Here is a 25,610-nt window from a genome sequence, read left to right on the forward strand (position 1 = left end):
GTTGTCATTTTTAAAAACTAGAATCATCTAGTTAATCATATTACTATATGTAATCTTTTACATGTCTCTTTTTATAAAATCCATAACATGCACAAGTATAAAAGTTAACATACTAACTGAGACATCTAAACACCATACGATGGGGCAGAGTTTTTTTTTTTATTGCTGAGAAAGGTGAAGTTGACAATTAAAAAGATGATCTCATTATAATATTCATAGTTGTCATAGACTCCAGTTTGGAGTCGTCCATCTATGTCAATATTGAGGAAGTGATCAAGATACGAAGCAGACCTTTTACTTTCGACAGTATATTTAATCTCAAGTTTACTTGGATATATATATAGAATAATAGGTAGTTTCGTTTTTTATACTGACTATATCATGTGGCATATCTAGACGAGCCCGTTAGGGCGAGTTGAGATACTCCACATGATATAGTCAGTATCAAAAACGAAACTTCCTATTATTCTGTTTATCGGTAATCATGACGTGACACAATGTATTGTCTAATATTTTCAGTGATACAGCCAGAACGTTGATACTCGAAAATATTAGGCAGTGAAAAATTTCCGATGAATGAGAACATTGAGATTAGAACATTCATTGAAATGTTGCTTATTGAGACAGAATATCATCAATACTAGTATATCTGTAAGTGAAATTATTTAAAGAACTTATCAATTCTTTTTTTTTCTGCCATGAAAAATGTTCTGAATGAACTCTGCTTCATATGAGTACAAAAACAAGTCGAATGTACAACTATTTTTATTGGATACCGACTGTCTGTTGTAATATCAATCCACCAAACTCAACAAAAATGCTGTCGATCAAAAAGTCGATCTGGCATTTTTTTATAATGTCATCTGCATTTGTTGTGAGAATCAGTGTGGTTTTCACAAAGTAAATTATTCAAGTTTTAAACTAAGGAATTTGAGACTACTTTTCATGAATTTAATAGTAAATACTTCATAATGAAAACGATGTAGTCGATCTTTTAATTAAACATGGTGATAGCAGTGGAAAGGGTAGAAACATCTAGGTTTTGATATTACTGCAACATTAAAATGATTTTGATTAGACTCGAAATTTTGAAGAATCCGCATCATGATTGGCAACTCTGATTCTATACAGGTAAACCTTATTTTCCTATATCTACTCATCGCAGTATTTATTAAGATCGTCATTCTAAACATATCTTCAGTAACATACTCATGGCTTTTAGTTGGTATATTGATATTCATACTTCATTTAGTTTCATTTCGCCTTGTTTTTGTTCAGAAGATTTTTTATGATCGGCCTTTCAGGAATCCCACCGTCTCTGGCAGTACCCGTTTCTAGTCCCATTCTGTACCAAGAGGTTAATTTTATGTGAAGACTCTTCATTATATCATTCCAGCCAAATATTATTAAATAACATGATTGTGGTGGACACTGGTTTCTAGATACTAGTAACATGTGATTTCAAGATACTAGTAACATGTGATTTCAGGTCATGTTTTTAATTGATGTACCACTAACGCAGCTAAGTTAGCACCTCGAGTAACATTGAATAAGGAAATTTATGAAGAGGGTTTCCCTATCATCATTTCTTTCAAGGTTTCAAAGTGAGAAACAATTTGTAGACGTGCTTTGGTATCATAAATCAATCCTGCCAAGATTGTTTGAAATCGGCCATGTATATATTTTCATGAAAAATGATCAAATGTGATTTCCTGTAAGATTTCGATTGAAACTATGGTTATTAAAAACAGAAAAAACGTTCGTTTTATCCCAAAGTTCCACTTTTAGCCATGTCAGCAATAACAACTACATAACCAAATATCAACTCATTGACCTACCACTAGTAGTTCCCTTTGAACTGACCTGAATATTTACATGTTGATGATAAATCAAGTTTTGTGGGCAATGACCATGACTGATGAGGTGGGGTCAAATAGTCTCCATGGAAATGAGATGTGCCAAGGCTAATACAACTCATGCATACCACATATCATTAACCTACCACTAGTGTTTTCCAATAAACTGACCTAATCAAAAACCAATACTTTATGTACGACAGTGCTGCCAGAAACAGGCATACCCATGTTTCCCTTTTTGACTCTTTCAAGGTGAGACAAATAATCTATATACTTCAATGAGAACTATGTCACCTCAATACCACCATGTTAACTCCTTAAGGGGTAAATTGACCATTTTGGTCATGCAGACTTATTTGTAGTTCTTTCTTTGCATATTCAAGATAATAACTAAAAGCTGCAAATTTTTCATAAAATTACAAATTCGGAGCAGCAACCCAACAAAAAGTTGTCCGATTGGTCTGAAAATATCAGGGCAGATTGATCTTGACATAAAAACAATTTTATTCACGGGAGATTTGCTCTTAATGGTTTGATTTCAGAAATGTGAACCAAAAACTGCATTTTATCCTATGTACTATTTTTAGCCATGTCGGCCATCTTGGTTCATGGACGTGGTCATCGGACACATTTTTCAAACTAAATACCCCATTGCTGATTGTGACCAAGTTTTGTTAAATCTGGTCAAGTAGTTTCAGAGAAGATTTTTTAAAAAAGATTACTAAAATTTTAGAAAAATGGTTAAAAATTGACCATAAAGGGCAACAACTCCTTGACCAAATGAACAATTTTATCTCTGAAAGATTTGCTCAAACTGCTTTAGTTTCAGAAATATGAGCCCAAAACTGCATTTTACCCTATTTACTGTTTTTAGCCATGTTGGCCATCTTGGTTTGTGGGCGGGTCATCGGACACATTTTTTTTAAGAGATTACAAAAAAATGTAAAAAATTGACTATAAAGGACAATTACTCCTTAAGGGGTCAACTGACCATTTTTGGTCATGTTACCTAATTTGTAGATCTTACTTTGCTGAACATTATTGCTGTTTACATTTTATCTCTCTATATAATAATATTCAAGATAATAAGCCAAAAAGTTAAACTGAAAAAAAATCCTTAAAATTACTAATTCAGGGGGAGCAACCAAACAGCCGGTTATCTGATTTATCTGAAAATTTGAGGGCAGACAGATGTTGACCTTATAAACTATTTTACCTCATATCAGATTTGCTCTAAATGCTTTGGTTTGAGAGACATAATTAAGCCAAAATCTACATTTTACCCCTATGTTCTATTTTTAGCCATGACGGCCATCTTGGTTGGTTGGCCGGGTCACAGGATACATTTTTATAACAAGATATCCTAGTGATGATTGTGGCTAAGTTTGGTTAAATTTGGCCTAGTAGTTTCAGAGGAGAAAATTTTTGTAAAAGTTAACGACGACGGATGACGACGGATGCCAAGTAATGAGAAAAGCTCACTTGGCCCTTTGAGCTAATTAGAATCAGCATTATTGTTAATATAATCCCAATCATCACTGCTGTCAAGTTTCTATAAATTGCTTCGCTGAGTGCAGCTTGATACAACCGCAGAGATCCAACCCTGATCAGTAAGGATTAAAATGGAAACACTATTGTGCTTGATACCGATCTGAATTTGAATTGTAATCAAATAATTGACACATAATAGGTTTCTGACACAGCATCACTGTAGTCAAAGAACTTAGAATTGGTTATATTATTTAAATCTATGAATTTATATTCTATCAATATTTTAGTTTTGTGCAATACACTATGCGGTAATATTTGAAGAAATCTTTTTAATTTCTGAAATCTGAAATGAGAATTAATTGACACCCTCCCCACAATTTCTTAATACCCTCCCGCCCCCCCCCCCCAAAAAAAAAAACCGAACCAACAAAAACACACACACACATACATATTGTTTGGCTTCTAAATGCTTTTTTGGGCCCCATTTATCGTCCTTATTCCTAAACTGTTGGGACCATAACTCCCCAACTCAATCCCAACCTTTCTCTTGTGATTATAAACCTTTTGTGTAAATACCAATATACTACTGCAAATTTTGCGGTCATATAAAAACATACTCCCTAATACTTTCAAAGCAAGTTTTGAAAATCAGGCGGCCATGTTGTTCTCAAACAATATTGAAGATCATTTGTAGAGGACCTTCCAAATATATAATTTCAGCCCTGTTTAGCAGTGAAAAACGAAAATGAGAAGTTAATGGATGAGGACAACAATGAACATCTAGTGATGGTCGTACAAACCAAGAGAGCTAACTGTTTATTGAGTGCACAATATGTTTCTGGAATGACTATCATCAGGTACAATCTAAGCCAAAGTTGAGGTAATAAATTAAAAGGATTTTATAAACCATTGAAATCAAAATGACAAAATGACAAAATTAAATTATCTGATATAATTTGAGTGCATACAATATATAATTGAATGATTTATCATTAAAGGCTCTTAAACAAAAAGTAACGTAAACTTTGCAAAGTCTGACACATGAACCTGATGGAGCTTGGGTTCTAGTTAGTCCTTTGGAAATAATGCAAACTGATACTTACAAGAATTATAGACTTATTACAAGTGGATCCCTTTAAAAGTCATTTTCCAAATCTACACAATATCTAACATCAGAAATATAACATCGATTATCTTTATTTCTGGAAATTTTGCATATGAAGCAATAATACTATATACATTTATATGAACATTTAGTTAAAATAGGAACACACTGTTTTCTTTATTATGCATTTTATTATGTAATAATGAATGAAAATGAAAAAGCTCAAACATTTCGTCTCATCTTTCAGTCACCTTCTTGGAAAACTTTAACAAAAGGTCATGAACTTCCTTTGCACAGCTGATCTGTTGTTTTGTTATTTGTAAATATTGTGAATATTGTAAAGCTTGTCCCTCTGGAAGCTGGTTGTTGTCTTTAGGTACATTAACTTGCAATGGCAAAAACTTGGAACTGTCAGCATTCTGTTGTACACTTTCTAAATTCAACCTCTGAAAAAGTTTATACATGTTCTTATTTAAATCAAAATCCATTTACAGAAAAATGTTATGTGACACATAGATTTTTCTCTGTTGATGTTGTTTATATACATATTTATTCAGTGACTATTTTTCTCTGTAGAGTTAAAGTTTCAGTTGTTCCAGTTTCTTTAATTCAGTATCAGTAAAAAAACATTATCTAATTTATGCTTTTCTTTAAAATGAGTGTCCATACAACATGTATAATATATAAAAAAGAAGATGTGGTATGATTGCCAATGAGACAACTATCCACAAATGACCAAAATGACACAGACATTAACAACTATAGGTAACCGTACGGCCTTCAGCAATGAGCAAAGCCAATTCCGCATAGTATGCTATAAAAGGCCCGATAAGACAATGTAAAACAATTCAAGCGAGAAAACTAACGGCCTTATCTATGTAAAAAAATGAACGAAAAACAAATATGTAACACATAAACAAACGACAACCACTAAATTACAGGCTCCTGACTTGGGACAGGCCCATACATAAATAATGTGGCAGGGTTAAACATGTTAGCAGGATCCCATCCCTCCCCTAACCTCGGACAGTGGTATAACAGTACAACATAAGAACAAACTATAACAATCAGTTAAAAAAGGCTTAACTCATCAGATGGACAAAAATACAATATGTTTATTTTTTAAATCTCGCATTTGAGTCTAGAAAGAATATGAATGATTCAAAACAGACTATAATGTACTTTTCAGGAATTATAATTTTGTTGATGGTTTGTGTCAATGCAAAGTCTTGATTGTCTGCTAAAGTCATGAACAACTTTACAATACAGACATGATATTGTAATTTGTAATATTTATAAATAATTTTATATATTTTGTCTTCAGATTTCTCAACATACATTTATTTAATTGTGATTGTAATTACTTTATAAAAAAAACAAGTGTTTGCTAAATTTTAAGTCAAACAAATAGATTTCATGAAATTTCCACAACTTACTAGATTTACTTCCAATTGATCACATATTGAGTAAAATTCTTCAAGAGTTCTTTCAAGTCTTTGTTGCTGACCATCTACAGATTTTCTAAAAAAAAAATTAAAAAATATTATATTAGTTCATACAGCATGAATAGTTAAATATATGTTTTGCACACTTAAGGACCCCAAAATAACATAAAGTGCATGAATAAGATTTAAAACAGAGATGAGGTGTTTTAGTAGGGACATAAGGTTTTATCCTCAACTCAACAAGATTCTAATCACTATTTAACTTGAGCAGTTGAGTTACCAAATACAACAGAATTGAATAACTTGATGCTAATGCAATAAAGATTCATCCATTCATCCATTCAATAGAATATAAATTACTGACCATACATTCTTTTTATTACATCTAAACTAAAGTGATTCCTGAATTTGTTAAATGTTATACATATATATATATGTAATGAAAATTGATAGGGTATGTAAACTTGGTGTTTTAGGACCCTCATATTCAGGGCCGACCATCTATGACTTAGTATTACATGGTGCTTTATGGTCCTAAATTATGGAGCCTGTAAGCCCTAATTATACACGGTACACGGTAGCCCTAATATGTATGGAGTCCATAAGCCCTGGTGCCCATAAGCCCAGTTGCCCATAAGCCCGGTTGCCCATAAGCCCAGAAACTCTGGTGCCCATAAGCCTGGTTGCCCATAAACCCTGTATCCATAAGCCCACAAGCCCATATTGCATGAGAAGGTATATAAGGGAGTGATAATTGTGAAACAGCAGAGCTGACGAGAGAACGAGATTAGAATATTGCCAATGTTACTTAGTGTGCTATATCTGTATATACTGTATATTCTGTTATTACGTTATTACTGTGTATTGTGTTTTTACGATACTTGAATACACTGTTGAACTTTACACAACGACTTCGTGTTTATTTTAGTAAGTTAGAGAAAAGGTCCAAGCAACACAAGAATCCCTCATTTATATACGCAAAAGGATCTTCTTGGGTCACGAACTACCCGTCGACAACACCACCGGGAAGGTCCCCCGAATTTTTGCGTTACATTGGTGGCAGCGGTGGGATTTATTTATTTTTGTGTTGAATAAGGATAATTCTTTATTGGATTTAAATCAGGATTTTCACGTTGTGCTAGGATGGAAACCCCTAAAAACAGGATATACACTCGGGCACATATGCCTTCTGAGGTAAGACAGACACACTTTTATACCGATAATGGAGTCTATGATAGTCGCTCTCCATATGACTCCGGAATTGAAAATTCCACGGTATGTGGGACTCCTCAGCCAAAGCACCTAGGAAAATATACAGGCTTCCAAACGAATGCCGGATTATTTTCAAAAGAGGAGCAATTTGGTCTGAGTACTGAGGTTCCGGGATACGAGGAGGAAAATATAGAAGAGAATAAACAAAATTGGGGAAAATTTTGGTTAATTTGGTTAACTTTACTCTCTGTCTGTACTGGCTTAGTAGCAATAGCCTGGAAATATTTTCCGTGTAACGAAGTATTTAAAAAGTCACAGGAGTATGTGATGACCGGATTACTAGGAATCATAGCTTTTGTGCTAGTAACGACCGTATTGAAAATTTTAATACATTTTTGTAAGACCCCGCGTGAACAGGATGTTATAGTGTCGCCAGGGCGTGAACAGGGAGGAAAACGATATAAACAGTCAACGTTTCTCAGTAACAATAATATACGGAGCATGACAAACCCTAATCAAGAATGTGGGTATGTCCATGCATCGAATAGCCCTTACTATGCACCGAATAATTCTATAAAATTGAGAATGGAAATGGGGAATGTGTCAAAGAGACAACAACCCGACCAAAATAAAAAAACACAACAGCAGAAGGTCACCAACAGGTCTTCAATGTAGCGAGAAATTCCCGCACCCGGAGGCGTCCTTCAGCTGGCCCCTAAACAAATATATACTAGTTCAGTGATAATGAACGCCATACTAATTTCCAAATTGTACACAAGAAACTAAAATTTAAATAATACAAGACTAACAAAGGCCAGAGGCTCCTGACTTGGGACAGGCGCAAAAATGCGGCGGGGTTAAACATGTTTGTGAGATCTCAACCCTCCCCCTATACCTCTAACCAGTGTAGAAAAGTAAAAGCATAACAATACGCACATTAAAATTCAGTTCAAGAGAAGTCCGAGTCTGATGTCAGAAGATGTAACCAAAGAAAATAAACAAAATGACAATAATACATAAATAACAACAGACTACTAGCAGTTAACTGACATGCCAGCTCCAGACTTCAATTAAACTGACTGAAAGATTATGATTTCATCATATGAACATCAGGCACAATCCTTCCCGTAAGGGGTTTAGTATCATACCATCATAACATATATGAGAAGAACATAACCCGTGTCATGCCAACAACTGTTTTTAGAATAAATATGTCCAGTTACTCAGGAAAAATGCCAGTTAGCCAAAAGTCCACGTTGAATAGCCCAGTTAATATGGGACATGAAAACCAGGACAAATTGGAACACAGGCAAATTCCAGAACGCAATGGACACAATAATAATATGAAGCTTTGATGCTTTTAGTGGATCAGATAATGCTAGAGATTTTGTTTCTGTTGAACCAAACAATAGACCGGGAACCGAGTTCACGAATGTAGGGGCACAAAGTAAAGAGATGGGAAAATTTTCAGCACGTCCCTCCGAATATCCGGTACGGCGTACGTTCTTGGGGTCAAATTCAGACGTATGGTCGGAATTTCTCCAATATTTTGAAAATATTCGGGAGTTAAATTTGTGGGACGATGAGAAAGCAAGACGAGTATTGCTTAGTACGTTAAGGGGCCAAGCGGAAACCTACGCTTACGGGCTGCCTTTGATAATTCAGAGAAATTATCAACGTTTAGCGGAGAAACTGAACGATAGATTTGGGCATGCTGCAATGAAAGAGAGATATATTGCTGATGCTAAACTACGGAGGAGGCAACCAGGAGAATCCCTCCGCGATTTTGGTCAAGCTATTGAAGACTTGTATAGGCGGGCTTATCCAAACAATCCTGACATAGTTGAAGAAAACGCTATGAAGTCATTTTTAGACAGATGCGGCCAAAACGAAGAATTTCGTTTAAATATAAAACGCACTAGACCTAGAACTTTACAAGATGCTGTTTTATCGGCTGTGCAAGAAGAATGTTTACGGTTAGGTGAACAAGATTTATTTCAAGATGCCAAACCCGCAAATCGTTTAATCTTTGGAATAGACGGCGAAGATGATGGTGGCGAAATAAATGACGAGAACGATTTTGAAATTCCCTTTTCGTTAGGGGAGAGTTATCAACCTCAAAATGATTATAGGAGTGAAACCTATAGAGGGAGAGGATCCAAGTCGAAAAATAATTCTCGACGAAATAATCGCGGGAGAGGAAATTCTAATTATTCTAACCCAGCACGATCAAGAGGGGGCCGGGGTTTTAACCGGTCAAATGACTCCTCTGATCCGTTAAACTAAAACGGACCGGTACCTTTGGCCAGGTACCGGTCACACCAACGCGGCCTTACGCGAAAAATTATGCAAGGAAATTTGGAATTAAAAATCAGAAAGACAGAAGAAAAAGAAATGATAAAACTAAACAAAATTCAAAAATTCAAGTATCTAAAGAAACTAATCCTTGCAACTTAAAGCAGACGCCTCAAGAGGCGAAAAATTTTGACGATGTCACTACGGCCAAGAATCTAGAGCACCCTAATTCTCATGGAGCTCTAGTTCGTGTTTACGGTGTTGCTAACATGATGGTTAAAGGTCATATAGAGAGTGTTCCTATCAATTGGAAAATTGACACTGGAGCTAAACGGACTTTCATTACGGAACATGTTTTTAATTCAATTATTGAAAAACCGCAACTAAGTCCAGTTGACGCTAACTATATAGCCGCTGACGGACATAGTTTGAAATGTAAAGGAGAAGCTGTCATGTTGGTAATTTTTAATGATCATGTTTTTGAACACAAGATCATTGTAGGAGGAGTAAAATATAACTTACTCGGGGAGGACTTCATTCTTAAAAACCGGTGTACGTGGGACCCGGATGAATCAAGTTTTATTATTAAAGGAAGAAGATTTCCATTAGACGGAAATGATGGTAAAAGTGGATCCGGCAGAGTGGTGGCCTTACAAACGATACTGGTACCTGCAGGACACGAGGCTATTGTAAAATCCAGCGTTGTTAATAAGTTAGATTCACCCTGTAAGCAAAATTTCCTTGGGATATTGACACCGGAAAAATTGTTTATGGAAAAGTTTGGTTTAGCTATCGCTAGGACACTAGTAGATTCTAACCAATCTGTAATATTTACACGAGTTTTTAACCCCGGATCGTCTGATGTTACAATTTATCAAAATACGCACATGGCACTGTTTACGCCTATAGATAAGGTAGGACCAGTCTTGGACCTAAATGTTGATGTTCCGATTTGCAGAGTGTCCGAAATAAGCAAAGACACTTATTTATTACCTGAATACCTTACTGATGTTTACGAACGTGGTTGTGTTGGCCTCACGGAGGAACAGCAACAGAAATTTAAAGTATTTCTTTGTAAAATGCAGGAGTGTTTTGCTAAACCTGGGGAGGTAGGACGAACTAATTTAGGCTCACATTCTATCAAGCTGAACGATGAAAAGCCGGTGAGAGAGCCTCCCAGACGGATTCCTCTCTATAAAAGACAAGCAGTTGAGGATGAAATCAACAAACTAGAGGCACAAGGACTTATTGAAAAATCAATTAGCCCTTGGTCATCGCAAATTGTAATGGTTCAAAAGAAAGACCAGTCCTGGAGAATGTGTGTGGACTTCAGAAAATTGAATGAAAAGACCGTAAAAGACGCCTACCCCTTAACTAGAATTGATGAAAACCTCGACACCTTAAGTGGAGCCGAATGGTTTACATCCTTAGATTTAAATATGGCGTATCACCAGGTTCCATTAGAAGATGGGGATAAAGAGAAAACCGCGTTTGCAACACCAAGAGGGGGTCTATATCAATTTGTGACTATGCCGTTCGGTCTTTGTAATGCGGCCGGAACGTTCGAGCGAATTATTGAGAAAGCGTTGAGTGGACTACAATGGCATGTTGCTGTTTTGTACCTAGACGACATTGTAGTTTTTGGAAAAACGTTTGACGAGCATTTTGATAATTTAGAAAAAGTACTCGACAAACTAATGTTAGCCGGATTAAAATTGAAACCCAAAAAGTGCACTTTTCTTCAGAAAGAAATCACATTTTTAGGTCACGTGGTATCAAAATCCGGGGTGAGCACAGATCCGGCCAAATTAGATGCGGTAAATAAAATACCGGCTCCAACAACAATTACAGAGGTACGAAGTTTCCTCGGCCTGACCTCGTACTACCGTAAGTTTGTAAGAAGTTATTCGAAAGTTGCAAAACCTCTGTTTGATCTCACTAAGAAGGGACATTGCTGGAAGTGGACAACGGATTGTGAATCAGCGTTTCAAGAGCTTAAAAAACGGTTGACTTCAGCACCTATATTAGCATACCCGCAAGTAAATGGAGCTGAATTCATACTGGATACTGACGCCAGTAATTTTGCTATTGGCGCGGTATTGTCACAAGTACAAGACGGAATGGAGAGAGTTATTGCCTACGGAAGTAGATCGTTAGATAAACCGGAACGCAATTATTGTGTGACCAGGAGAGAAATGCTAGCCGTAGTATTTTTTACCCGACATTTTAAACATTACTTATTGGGTAGACGTTTTACTTTGCGCACCGATCATGGATCGCTTACATGGTTACAAAATTTCAAAGAACCAGATGGGCAGATTCATCGTTGGATCCAACAGTTGAGTCAATTCCACATGAAGATTGTCCATAGACCTGGTGTCCGTCATGGTAATGCTGACGCTTTATCTCGCATTATCACGTCGACATCTGATATTTGCAAACAATGCAAAATGCCCTGGGATTATGAATACCAGGGACCTGAAGAAGTAGAAATAATTGATATGCAGGAAGGAAAAGGGGTAAAATTGATGAATAAAACTTTGGAAGGTCAGTCTGTAGGTGGAGTTACTAATAAAAATCCAGAGAGACCCACAATGTCATCAAATAATTTTGGAGACATAGATGGGCAACTGGATTGTAGTATTCCGGGAGAAATACCTATTGTAAGAAGGGGGAGAAGGCCCAATCGGCCTCCGCCAGCTAGACGAAAACCAACCCCAAAAATAGCATTGGACATAACATCTATGAGACAGCTTCTTCTTCTCTGTATTAGCTTCCTTTAAATAGGAACACCTCTAATATATATATTATTAGAGTATTTGGGGTAAATTTTGTAAGATTTTTTTTTTGGTTGTATGTAGATAACTATGTACAGCACACTATGTAGGAGGTTTACTTTCGTTTATAAGTTGTTTTTATATATATATATATACAGACTGTTTTATTTTGTATCTATTTTTTTTTTTTTTTTTTTTAATATAATAAAAGAAACGTGCACCATAGCAGTATTTACATGTGAGGGTCTTATATACATGTTTTTTGTTGTTTTATTTGTTTGTTTTAAAACTTAAACATCCAATATTTAAAAGTTGTACAAAAACAAAATAAGTGTCTATAATGATAGTTGTTATATATATATAATTCTATTTTTTTTTATAAAAGGATAGAGTTATAGATTAATTTTCTAAAAATGAGGTTACTTAATTATTTTAAAAGGAACAAGTATGTATTTTAAAAAGTAAAAATATATTTTGCATCAATTTTAATATGATAAAATATCTCATAATAGTGAACATCAATTTTCTTGACTGGTGATGTGGAATTTCATTGATAAAAATTATAATCTTTTATCTAATTAAAAAGCTAAAAAATTAAAAATAAGACAGTCATTAAAAACAAAGTTCTTATTCTTAGGTTCAGTATCATGTAATAAATTTACTTTGTTTTAAGTGGAAAATGTGGTTAAAAATATTTTGGCATCATATAAAATTATCATTTATAATACAGGAGCTTGTCATTAATTTTAATTATTTTAATTATATGATAACATTTCTCATTTTATAGAAATTTTAAACTTAAAATTATACTCATAAATTTAGAGCTGAACTCGCATTCGGGTGATTATCAATTCATCTTGATGAATATCCTCCTTTTGTCTTCTTTACTAACACAGTATTTGAATCATCTATCTCTAGTCCATGTAATGAGAATATAAATATATTTGTTTCTCCATGTTTAACATTTTTAATAAAACAGTTCTTATATGTATAAACATTTATCCATTTTTGCTTCTTCACTAATCACTGAATATTGAATATTAATACACAGTATAATTGTTCATATACCTGTACACTTTGGTTTTACACAATATTATTTGATGTTCCTTGCATCTAATATTTCAATTCTCTTGATATGTAGTTGGAATAGTAGGTTTCTAGCTTTCTGCTCTAACTTTTCTGCCAGTTCCATTCCTATACTAAGGGATTCTTTAAAATTGCTCCAGTCTAATATCAGACGTGTAATTTCCATCTTATTGTTGCAGTATGTATTCCATTTTGCAGGACCACAGCTATCCAGAATGACTTTTTTTATATCTATAAAATATTTCTCTCTTATAGTGCTTAGTACAGGACAGGTGGTTATCATGTGTACTATGTCTTCACTTTCTGTATGGCACAGTTGACATGTTGCTTCTGTTGAGAAATGTGTGAACTTATGTTTGTCTGATTGCAATATATAAGTTCCAGTCATCATTCTGGATTTCACAATGGATTTTCTTATCTCAATTCTGGGTTGATTTTTTAGCTTCCATACATGTGCTGTTTTTCCTATTTCCAAATTATCTATGCAGACATATTTAAGACTGGTTTTATTACAAGCATCAGATTTTAATTTATCATTCCAAAATTTGTGAATTTGTCTATTGATTTCTTCCTTCCATGCATTTTTTTTGGGTGTGCTATTTTGAAGTATGTTGATTGAAGGTAGACTGTATAACTCTAAAATGTTCAGTATTTTGCTGAAGAAACTTTTCTTGTTATCGAAATTGGTAGCTATCTGTCTGTTCATGACATCTTTGATTTTGGTATTGTCACATGTTATAATGGAATATAGTAGGGATAGTTGTCTCTTATGTATTTCAGCTTCTATCGGCAAGGCTCCCAAAAACAGAAGGACAGCAGCATTTGATGTCCTTTCTGGTAAGGACTGTAGGTGTCTCAGATTCTTCCTGTGGAATTTCTCTAGATCTTCAAGATTAGATTTTGTTAATGGAAGTACCTCTAATCCATATATTAATCTTGGTATAACATATGTTCTATAAATTTGGTAGGAGATTTCTGGGTTGAGTCCATTGGTGCCATGTACTCCAGATCCCATAAGAGCATACCTTGTTCTTCTTGCTGTTTGAATTCTGTCTTTTACGTTGAAGTTATTTTCTGAACCATCTGTTCTTTTTACCCCTAGATGTTCACTGCAATCAGTGGTTTTTACTTTTTTACCATCCATAGTCCAGTTGTAATCAGTTTTAATTTTTGAGCAATCGATTATTTCAGTTTTTGTAGGATGTATTTTGTAATGATGTTCCTTTGCATACCTGTCTATAACATTCAACATTATTTGGAGCTCATGCTCATTATTTGAGATGAAGGCGATATCATCGGCACAGGTTGGTGCTCCTATATAGATGTCTCCTAGATGATAACCCAAGGAATTCTGCTCTAGCTCAACTAACAAATCTTGCACAAATATTTTATATAGATGAGTAGAGAGTATCCCACCTTGTCTAACTCCTTGTTTTATTGTGAAGGATTCACTTACTCCATCTAGCCATTTTACTTTGGAGCTAAGCCCATTATATAGTTCTGTTAGGATCTTCCAATAGGTGGGGTGAATATTCTGATCAATGGCCTTGTCCATAAGAATTATATGCTGGACAACATCAAATGCAGACTGAACATCTAGAACAGATATATAAATTTTTTCAGTTGACTTTTTGATTTCATATCGGGCTTCAGATATAAGCAGACTTGACATTATTGGTGACAATCCTTCTGTAAATCCGAACTGTAGCAATGTTTTTGATTTTAGATTTAGTTTTCCTATAAAAGCATATTCAAAGGTTTTTCCAATAGTAGCTGTGACTGTTATTCCACGATAGTTCCCCATGATAGTTGGATCTTTTTGTTTTTTCAGTACTGGAGTAAGTAGGCCAAAAGTAAATGCTGTTGGTACTGCTTTATTCAGTAGGATGTTGTTAAAAATTGATGTTAATGCAGGGGTAATAGTAGTTTTGGAGTACTTTAGATGTTCAGCTGATATCCCAAATTCATCAGCACTTTTTTTGGTATTAAGCTCATCTATTGCTTTCATGGACTTCTGTATCTGTAAAAAGTTCTGGTTCCACAATACTTTGGTCCATTGCTTGTTCATATAGCTGCTGTCTGATTTTACATAGGTTGAGATAGCTATTGTCAAATAACTCTTCCTTTGGGACACTCAGGTCCTCGTAGTAGGATGCAAAACTTCTTCTTTGATCTTCTGGTATGAAATTCAATTCCCCATTGATTTTTAAGCAGTTTGTAGAAGTTTGTTGGCTGCTACGGTTCCTATTGATTAGTCTATAGAAAAGCTGGGTATTTGGGTTGTCCATTATCTGTTGATATAAACTTTGTCTACTGACAGCTTGTTCCATTCTTACTTTGCTACGCAATTTTCTCTTCTCCAGCTTAAGTGTTGTAGCTAATGGATGTTCTTTCTGTTTACCAGCTTCTTGCCACTGTTTGTATATATTTCTGCAAGATTTTATAAGTATTTGAACTTCTGGGGATGCTTTCCATTTTGGACCCTTAAGTTGCAGGAGTTTTGTTGGAATTGTAATATTTCCTGCTCTTACAAGGCTATTTGTTAGAATATCAACCTGTGTGTTAATGTTATTTTCATCCACTATTGCAGTTATATCCTGTTGTATGAGCCTGTTGTATTGGTTTGTATCCATTTGGTCCCATTGTAACTTATACTTAGCTTTTCTGTTTTTATTTGCAGATTTCACTTTTGCTGGTATGTCTATTGTTGTAATGACTCTGACTGAGGTATGCGCTGACAGATTGATACTGGATTTTTCATCTATAGTGTAGTTTAGTACTAGTTTTTTGTCTTGGACTAGTATATAGTCAATTTGTGATGAAGATGACCAAGCATGATGGAAAAATGTGTGCTTTTCGCATATATCTTGTCCTGTTGATAAACCCATTTCTGCCACAAAGTTCTTCAGCATCTTGTCATGTTTGTTACTTCTCGTAGATAGGAGTGTCCCATTCAAATCGCCACAAAGTATAACTTTGTGAGTCTCCTGATACTTTTGTATGATATCATATATTATATCCAAACATTCTGTATATTCAAATTGGGAGTCTGTATTGCAAGTTGGCATGTATGCATTTATAATACATAGTTCTTGTGAGGCTGTTATTAGTATTGCAATTACTCTTTCATTGCCATCTTTTAGCTTTTTAATGCTGTTAGTCCATGCATTTGGCCATAATATGGAGACTCCAGCTTTGCCTTTAGGAAGTTTAAAACTGTCTATTGGGTCATTGGTATCCGAACATCTTGTATGATTTTCCATATCTGGCAGTATGTTTTTAATTTCTCTAATTTGAAAATCCCATAGGAAGTGCTCTTGAAGACATACTATTGATTTTGACAGGTCTAAAGAATGTAGGAATGTAATGTTTGTTTTTAATCCTTCAATGTTGTTTGTGATAATCTCTATTGTTGGATTAGAATTTTTACCTTTCCTGCAGCTTGTTCCTGATCTGGCGGGCGGCTTTCTTGGGCTAGTACACGAAAATTTCCCTGCTCTTTATCCGTAGCACTGGTGTCATTGATTGTCTGTACTTTTAGGTTGTCAGATGTTGAATGTGTACAAGACAAGTGTTCTGACAGGGTATTTTGATGTTTTTCAATATCCTGTGATGGTATATTTATTTCATTATGTGTGTCCAACCTCTGGCTTTGGTCGAGCATGCCAGTCAATCCTTGATTGTGTGTTCTCCTGTCAAGGGTTGTTATTTTGCTTTTTATAGAGATATCCCTATCTCTCTCTCTTTGAGTATTGATGTTCTGCTGCTTTTGTATTGTGTTAGCTCTTACTGCATTTTTTTGGTTTTGTTGACCTGTATGATTCATATTCTTGTTGAAATTTTGAGGATGTGGCAGGAGTCCTGGTTTTGTTGTCTGTTGTATAGGCTCAGGATTCAATGGATGGCTTGTTGCATTCATTCTTTGTGTTTGCTGTATGTGTATATTGTGGTAATCCATGATTCATCAAGTGTGGGTGAGATGGAAAATTTCCTGTACACATATATGGATTTGTAGGAGGATGGTTTTTGACCTGTAGCGCAATTTGCGTTGTGAGTGCTGTTTGAATACACATATTTTGTGTCATTTGGGCTTCAATTGCTCTTAATCGATGTTCAAGCAGCATTTCTCTCATGTTGTTATGCGCTTTCCATTCTTGTTGGTTATTATCAATCCTGGTTGTATTATCAGTTCTTGTCTGGTTTTGATTTGGTTGATCATTTTGCGTTTTGATTGTCTCTATTACAGTTCTCATGTGTTTGATTTCATTTTCAAGATTCAGTATCCTGGTCTTTTGGGAGACTATAATTTCGTCTTTATCTGATCTTTTTGTCCCAGTTGTTGATTTGGAACCCTTTTTCTTGTCTGTGGATTGCATTGATGTTTTGTCGATGTTCTGACTATTCTCATATGATTGTCCTGATGCTTTCTTCTCATGGGATTTTGTATTCATTTTTATTATGGGTTGAATTGGTGATATTGCCCTTTTGACCAGAGTCTCATCTTCTGTTGCTTCTGGCAGCATTTTCTGATCTTTATTTTGGTCATCAGGATTCAAGGTTTTTATGGCTTCCTTTTCCTCTATCAATATTTCCTTGATGTTCTCTGTATTATTATTTTCTAGGCTCTGATCTTGAATTTCCTGTATACTCTCTATATTATGTATTTGATAAGTCTCTACATCTGTGCTTGAATCTTCTGGAGAATTATGTTGTTCTTCATCGCACTCCATGTAATTTCTGCTCTCATATAGCATGTCGTCATTGCAGAATCTGCATATGTATTCTATATGTTTTAGCTCTTCACTGCCTATATCCTTCGAGATGTTTTCACACTCATAGTGGTACCAGTAGTCACACCTATCGCAGCCTATCCCATCTTCTACATATTTTCTGCAGGATGGACATATATTTGTGTCTGATTCAGCTCCTTGTACCTCTACATTCTGGTTGTTTCTATTGTATATATTCAAACTAGTTTCATTGTCTTTTTGATGACTACCCTGCCTATTGTCGCTGTTTGTTATAGACTTTTGTATCACTTTTGAAGAGTACTTCTTCATCTGAGATATACAGGTATGAATACTGTTGTTAAGCAATTGTATCTCGCAATATTCCTTTCTAATTTTTTCACAAAGTTTATCAAAAATGTCGTTGATAAATATATCTACTCTCTTTCCATTAACGTTCATTGAACAGCTGGTATGGTATAGATTAATGGAGAATTTCAATACACTGCCGGCTTGACCATTTTGTTTCCTGTTATATACTCGGTAGCATGAGTCAACTGTTAAACCTGCCTCCTCGATTCCATCTTGTTTTTGTACTACGGCAAGGCTGTTTTCATCTGTAGAGTTCAATATTTTGTGTATTTCTCCTTTTAGTATTTCATATGCTCCTGCACTCATTTCTACAACGAAATTATTTCCTGCCTTAAGTTCGTATTTTAAATGTTGTCTCTGGCAGGCATCTGATTTTTTTTGGAGGGCTTTCTCTTTATTTAAGGTATACAGCCTGGTGTTAATTGTTGATGGTTGAAGATCTCCTGTTGAGGCTGTTTTCCTAAATTTCCTTAATTCCATACTTTCTGATATTTTTTTTTTGTCTATAATATCAATATATTGTTTTGTTGTTGGATATATATTGGATTTTTTTTTTTTTATTCTCTTTAACTAATCAGTAACTCATTGAAATTCTGTCTACTTTTAACATCTATATATGGTTATCCACAGGGGTATAGTGGTGTAGCGCGGAATCCCACGCTGACCTAACCCTGATTGTGGATGGTAAGCTACTATGTATGGTGTAGCAAATTTTTAGATATTGTTATGTTCTCTGAATCCTATATCCTGACTTTTTAAATATATATTCGGATATGCTGGTTATTGTAATGGACTTTTATTATAGGTTTAAGGACAGAGATCTAAACCAAGTTTTCCAGTTGAGCCAAATGGTATAGCGCGGAGTCCCACACTGACCTGATACTCAGTATCTGGAAAACTGTAAATAGTGGTATAGCGCGGAGTCCCACGCTGACCTTAAATTTTGTTGTCCTGATCACTATAATAAAATGTTATGATTTTGTTGTTTGTTTTTTTTTATCCTCTAGTTGTTATTCAGGTCCTTTTCTTTTTCTTCCCCTTGTTTTTCTGTTATCCAGCAATCTTTGATAGTCTGAAGAGTGAACTTCATTAACCAAGCACGGGCTAGATGATAGTTGGGATGAATCCCGTCGTATAACAAACTGATGTTGTAAAGGCGCCTGCTTTTGACGTCGCCGGCGTGTCTGCTACTTTCTCCTTCACCTTTATATTTTTTTGCTTGCCTGTTAGACGTTCTATACAGGTCACTGTTAAGACTAGAAGGATGATGTTGACTTTCTAAATTTATATTTTTGATGGCTTTGTTGACCTCTATGATTTGATGTTCTAATGTATGGTCTTCGTCTTGTTGTTCTTTTTCCTCCGTGTCTTTCAATTTGTAATTTTGGTCCTTTTTCTTTGACTTCTGAATTTTATTCCACTCAACAATGGAAAAGAATGGGATTTCAAGTATAGTATATTTACTATGTGGAGAGAGCTTTTCGAGTTGCTTTATTATTTCCCTGTATTTTGTAGTAAGATGTTCAACAATATCTTGTGTATCTTGGTACCGTATTTTGATCTGTCTTGTTCTTTTATTCAGTTCAGTAAAATCACAGGTACCAATGAGAATGTATAACCAGATATTCTTATCTATGAGTTGTAGCTCTGTTTCTAAGTTGTCTTCTAGCCAAGACACTGCTGAGTTAGCGTTGCGACCTCCTTCACACCAAAAACTAATTTCTCTATGCTGCTGATGAAATTTTTGTTTTTGTATTTTGGCCCCTATGCTGTCACTCAAAAGAACTGGTTTGTATTTTTGTGGCCCTTCTGGTGTTGGAATTGGCCTGCTAGCGCTCTTTTTCAGCTTTATCAATGACATACAGGTATAGGTTGTTTTCTTTTATAAAGACTTTGTAATAATAATAAGCTTCCGGATTATCACCCGAAATGCAAGCCCAAACGTTTATTTTATAAATATGAAACAAGACAAAGAAAAAAATATTAATATGAACAACGGGGAAAATAAATAAGACCGAAAGAAAAAAAAAAAAAAAATTCAAGACAAAAATCAAAAATGGCGGTCAATATGAAATATATTTATGTTTTTTTTTTTTTTTGGGAAAAAATGGATTAATACAAGTTTTGTTTTGTTTGTCTCAATGTGTATGTATGTGTGCTGTACAAGTTTTATACAATGTGCATTAAATAAGATGCCAAACTTAAAACAATTTCTCTAAAATTCTCTCGTAAAATTTTTCACTTCCACTTCTTTCAAGCCTCACTTTCACAGCAACAAGAAGAGGATGATATAATGGGGGAAATTTTAAAACTTAAAATTGAAAATGCGGAAAAACCTTCAACAACGGAAATAAGTAGTAAGAGCAAAGAATTCAAATTTTGGATATCAAGATGGGAGTTGTTGGAAGTTAAAAATGATGTCCTGTGTTTGTATTGGGTTGAAAAGAACAACTGTGCAAAATGGCGTGTGTGTGCACCAAAGTCCGCGATTAGTGGTATACTTTGGTACTTACATGACGCTAGAACCTCGGGTCATTTAGGGATAAAGAAAACAGTTGAGCGAGCCCATATATGTCCGTTTTATTGGTGGAGTATGCAAAGATCGGTAAAAGAATATGTTCATAACTGTGAAATATGCGAAGAGCGGAAAAATCCAGCGCACAAAAAGAGGCATGCTCTAAAAACACACTTAGTCGGTGCTCCATTCGAGAGAATAGCTACGGATATCGCTGGCCCGTTTCCATTGTCTGACAACAAAAACCGTTATGTGCTCGTAGTTATTTTACTAAGCTTACAGAAGCATACCCGATGCCAGATATGCAGGCGGAAACAGTTGCTGACATTATTTTTAGAGCATGGGTTAAAAGATACGGCTGTCCTATTGAATTACACTCTGACCAAGGCAGACAATACGAAAGTACCCTTTTTCAAAACATGTGCGAATTACTTGAAATAAAGAAAACCAGAACAACTCCATTGCATCCTCGTTCTGATGGGATGATAGAACGTATGAACCGAACGATTCAGGACATATTATCAAAGTACATCAAGTCCCACCAGAGAGATTGGGATCAACACTTAGATTTTCTGACCATGGCCTATAATTCAACACCTCAAGAAAGTACAGGTTTAACACCACACCGTTTGGTATACGGACAGGAAATGAAATTTCCCTTGGATATTATTTCTGAAAGAATTGAGCAAGACGAACCTCGGTCTGAGTTTGCATCTGATTACGCCAATATATTAGAAGAAAGGCTGCGGGAGGCACATGAAATAGCGAGAGAGCATTTAAAAGTGTCATCCGAACGACAAAAATTTCAATACGACGGGAATGTTAAAGAAAAAATATATTTTGACGGACAGTTAGTGTGGAGAAATCAAAAACAAAATATTCCAGGAAAGAAAGCCAAGATTTGTAGGAATTGGACCGGGCCGTGGGTGATTATAAAAAAATTAAGCGACGTTTTGTACAGAATTCAACATGCTAAAAATTCACCCCCTGTTGTGGTTCATGGAGACAATTTAAAACCGTATCGGGGATCAAAGAAACTTGAATGGTTTAAACAAGGAGTTATTAATGAAAATGTGACAGTAAGTTTTCCAGATGTCGATCATTTCCTGCAATCGGAAAATTTTGAAAAGGACAGTGAAAATGCGGAAGAATTTGCCAATGACGTACCCATAGAATTGCCGGATGAAAGTATTATTCCGAACCACCAAAACAAAGATAAATGCATTAAAAATTTACCAGCTGTTTCGAAAAGTCCGCAAAAGACCGAAAAGGAAACCCGAGGGCATTCCAGAATTATTCTGGGCAAAAGCCCAGAGGCCCAGAAAACAAAAGCCCAGTTTCCGCATTTGAAATTAATTAGCATCTCACCGGATGTCGCGCCTGCGCAAGAAAATCAAAACAGTGGGAAAGATAAACATTACACCACGAGGAAAGGACGCCAAGTTAAAGTACCAGAAAAGTTTAAAGATTTTATTGCAACAACGTCAAGTGCAAAAACATTTCAAATTTAACTTTTGTAAACTATGAACATTTGTGATTTTTCTTTTGATTTTTGTTGTCTCTAAATTTGTTATAAATATTTGTTATTATGCTTTCACAATTGATACATGTATTTCTTTGTCAAGTAGGTGAGTAAGACTTAGTTGTGCTAAACCTGGTGCGTATTGTTGAATTTCTGTCCATAATGTGCTTGTTAAATTTAAAGGGTGCTAAAGAACTTTATCGTTCAAGACCAATCAGTCAATTCATTTTATCATGGTCATTACTATCCATTCACTCGTTTGAATTTTTTTTTAATCATGTATGTTGATATTTTTTTTTTGCAGTCTAGTACATTTTTGGTATTATGACTTTGTTTTATAGGTATTTACATGTATGCCTGGATTTTTTTTTTAACATGTTTTTGTTATTATAATTATACTGAACAGTGGAAGTTCAGATTTTTCTAAAGGGGAGGACTATGTAATGAAAATTTGTAGGGTATGTAAACTTGGTGTTTTAGGACCCTCATATTCAGGGCCGACCATCTATGACTTAGTATTACATGGTGCTTTATGGTCCTAAATTATGGAGCCTGTAAGCCCTAATTATACACGGTACACGGTAGCCCTAATATGTATGGAGTCCATAAGCCCTGGTGCCCATAAGCCCAGTTGCCCATAAGCCCGGTTGCCCATAAGCTCAGAAACTCTGGTGCCCATAAGCCTGGTTGCCCATAAACCCTGTATCCATAAGCCCAGAAACCCTGTATCCATAAGCCCACAAGCCCATATTGCATGAGAAGGTATATAAGGGAGTGATAATTGTGAAACAGCAGAGCTGACGAGAGAACGAGATTAGAATATTGCCAATGTTACTTAGTGTGCTATATCTGTATATACTGTATATTCTGTTATTACGTTATTACTGTGTATTGTGTTTTTACGATACTTGAATACACTGTTGAACTTTACACAACGACTTCGTGTTTATTTTAGTAAGTTAGAGAAAAGGTCCAAGCAACACAAGAATCCCTCATTTATATACGCAAAAGGATCTTCTCGGGTCACGAACTACCCGTCGACAACACCACCGGGAAGGTCCCCCGAATTTTTGCGTTTCATATATATGCATATATCATATTTGTTCTTTCAATTATTTCCAATTTTTCCTTGCTTAATATAAGCAAAATAATTGACATATAATAATTTATCAATGGGTTAAGTTTGACATAACAGGATGTGATAGATGTAACACAATATCATTCATTGGCAGATCCAGTGGGTTGGGATGGGGGTTAGTTCCGCGGGGGGTATGTTGGAACCCCCCTTTTTGGGGGCAGATCAATGCATTTGAATGAGGATATATAGTTGGGACACCCCCTTTGTCCTGGGTTGGGAACCCCCCCATTTTAAAATGGCTGGATCCCCCATGTCATTTAATTACCACCATCAGAACTTTTAGTCATACTACAACAATTTTCATAATCACTTTTGTTATTTTACATTAGCTTCAAAATGAGAGTATAATATTAACCAATATCTGTATGTCTTTCCATCTCATTTTCTCAGGTAATCTAAGTTTTTGAAAGTAAGCATGCTGTAATGTGTTTTCATTTGAACTGAGACTACTATAATGTGTTATAGTAGTCTCAGATTTGAAGCATGACATATGTTGATTTTTTTTTCTACAGAACTATAGCAGACTAAAACCCAACATTACTTCTACAAACAAATTTCAAATTGATTTATCATACTTACAAAGAGTCATCTGTTGTGGCATTCTGGTGTAGTAATTGGCCAGCAATTTTCATTAAATTCTGAAAACAATATTTATAAAATGAATTCATATAAACTATCTATATTTCAAATGAACAGTACATTTTAAGAAGAACATTCTGTTCACATTACACATTTTTTTTCAATTAAATCAATACTAAAGAACAATGATCGACTTTATTTTTTTAGAAAACTTAGTGAAATACATACATTGTGTACATATAAAAAAGAAGATGTGGTATGACATGTACATTGTTACAAATGTATGTGCACTCCTTCAGATATCAGTCATTGTCAGTGCAGTTTGAAGTTACAGTTGCAGTAGGGAATAAATTCGATTACTTCTGACAAATGAATAACAAAAATAACCAAGTGTCATATCTCAAATGGAAATGGGTACCTTGTGTTAAATTTTGGTATAATCTAATAAAGGTTCTTTTTTTTCAAAGACGAAGTACTGTGGGAGTTTTATAAAAAGAGCACTGATGTACTAAGATAGTTGCTTCAATATACATACAGCTAGAGACTCTCTCAGCTGTGGGATAAGTTGTTTATTGTGTATCGCATCCAAATCACTTGGTTGAGGTGGCTGCTGATGTTGACTTATTTGTTGAGATTGTAGTGACAGTGTGACATTTGTTGAAGCCATGTTTATTTTAATATGGTATAACCACAAACCAGTATAACACTGATGAAAATATAGTACAACAACGGTCTAACATTCTTGTTCTGGTATTAAATATGTACAGCAACAAGAATAACAATATTTTGTTTTCCAACTGAACTTTGAGAAGATATTTCATCACAAATCATACAGATACATAAGAAAACAGCATTGTTTAACAATATTGAAAATTCTATGAAAGGCCCAAACTGAACCGAACCAGATTAGAATAATATGATTTTGATTTTGAATGGTATATTTTATAGATGTTGTTTGGATAACATCTATAAAAAAATATATATACCATTCAAAATCTGTATATTTCTGACTAATTTGCATTTTTATCTTCTGAGACTATTATTGAGTATAGAATAAAATAGAATAGAATATTTTAATATTAAAGTGCAACCTGAATTATAACAAAAATTACATTCATATATAAGTAATTTTCAGCCAGCCAAATAGGCGTTTGATTCACTGTACATTATAATAAGTTAGTATAATAGTCCCAGTTACTACTGATCTTTGAAATTCTCGATATCGCTAGAATTTTAGAGAAATACTTTCCCAAACATTTATATACATTTAAATTATCTTTTGTAAATATAAACCATGAAAATTGTCTATAGATTGTAAGTTGTTGCAGAGAATAGAAATTTCAGTAAAAAATCATTTCTATTTAACAACATATATAGTGGCCATTCACTGAGTCACACAAAGTGTTACTCAAACAATACATGCAGTAAAACATTTTCTAAGTGTTCTATTCACATAAATGAGTAGGTCAGGTAAGGACCGATTTTGGCCT

At 34.9% G+C, this 25,610-nt stretch overlaps 1 protein-coding gene and 1 long non-coding RNA gene across 2 annotated transcripts; one reads left to right on the forward strand and one right to left on the reverse strand.

Annotated features, from left to right (window-relative positions):
• The first annotated feature begins 1,146 nt into the window (after positions 1–1,146).
• LOC134709714 (uncharacterized) lies at positions 1,147–24,089 on the forward strand. The gene is made up of 3 exons (XR_010106022.1): positions 1,147–1,225; positions 4,068–4,227; positions 24,054–24,089. It is a non-coding gene; the product is annotated as an uncharacterized LOC134709714 (long non-coding RNA).
• Positions 4,529–24,811, reverse strand: LOC134709713 (mediator of RNA polymerase II transcription subunit 29-like). The gene is made up of 4 exons (XM_063569863.1): positions 24,656–24,811; positions 24,121–24,179; positions 5,889–5,973; positions 4,529–4,898 (listed from the first exon to the last, which is right to left on the reverse strand). The coding sequence occupies exons 1-4, from the start codon at positions 24,785–24,787 to the stop codon at positions 4,689–4,691; spliced, it is 486 nt and encodes a 161-aa protein (XP_063425933.1). The 5' UTR covers positions 24,788–24,811; the 3' UTR covers positions 4,529–4,688.
• Positions 24,812–25,610: the final 799 nt, after the last annotated feature.

The sequence above is a fragment of the Mytilus trossulus genome, chromosome 3 (genome assembly GCF_036588685.1).
Source record: "Mytilus trossulus isolate FHL-02 chromosome 3, PNRI_Mtr1.1.1.hap1, whole genome shotgun sequence".
NCBI classification, from domain to species: domain Eukaryota; kingdom Metazoa; phylum Mollusca; class Bivalvia; order Mytilida; family Mytilidae; genus Mytilus; species Mytilus trossulus.

Excerpts from the sequence above, each read along its gene's own strand:
- LOC134709713 (XM_063569863.1), bottom strand. The coding sequence starts at position 24,787 with ATGGCTTCAACAAATGTCACACTGTCACTACAATCTCAACAAATAAGT. Across the intron at positions 5,974-24,120 it reads GCCACAACAGATGACTCTTT|AAAATCTGTAGATGGTCAGC; the intron begins GTAAGTATGATA and ends TTTTTTTTTTAG. Across the intron at positions 4,899-5,888 it reads ATCAATTGGAAGTAAATCTA|AGGTTGAATTTAGAAAGTGT; the intron begins GTAAGTTGTGGA and ends AAACTTTTTCAG.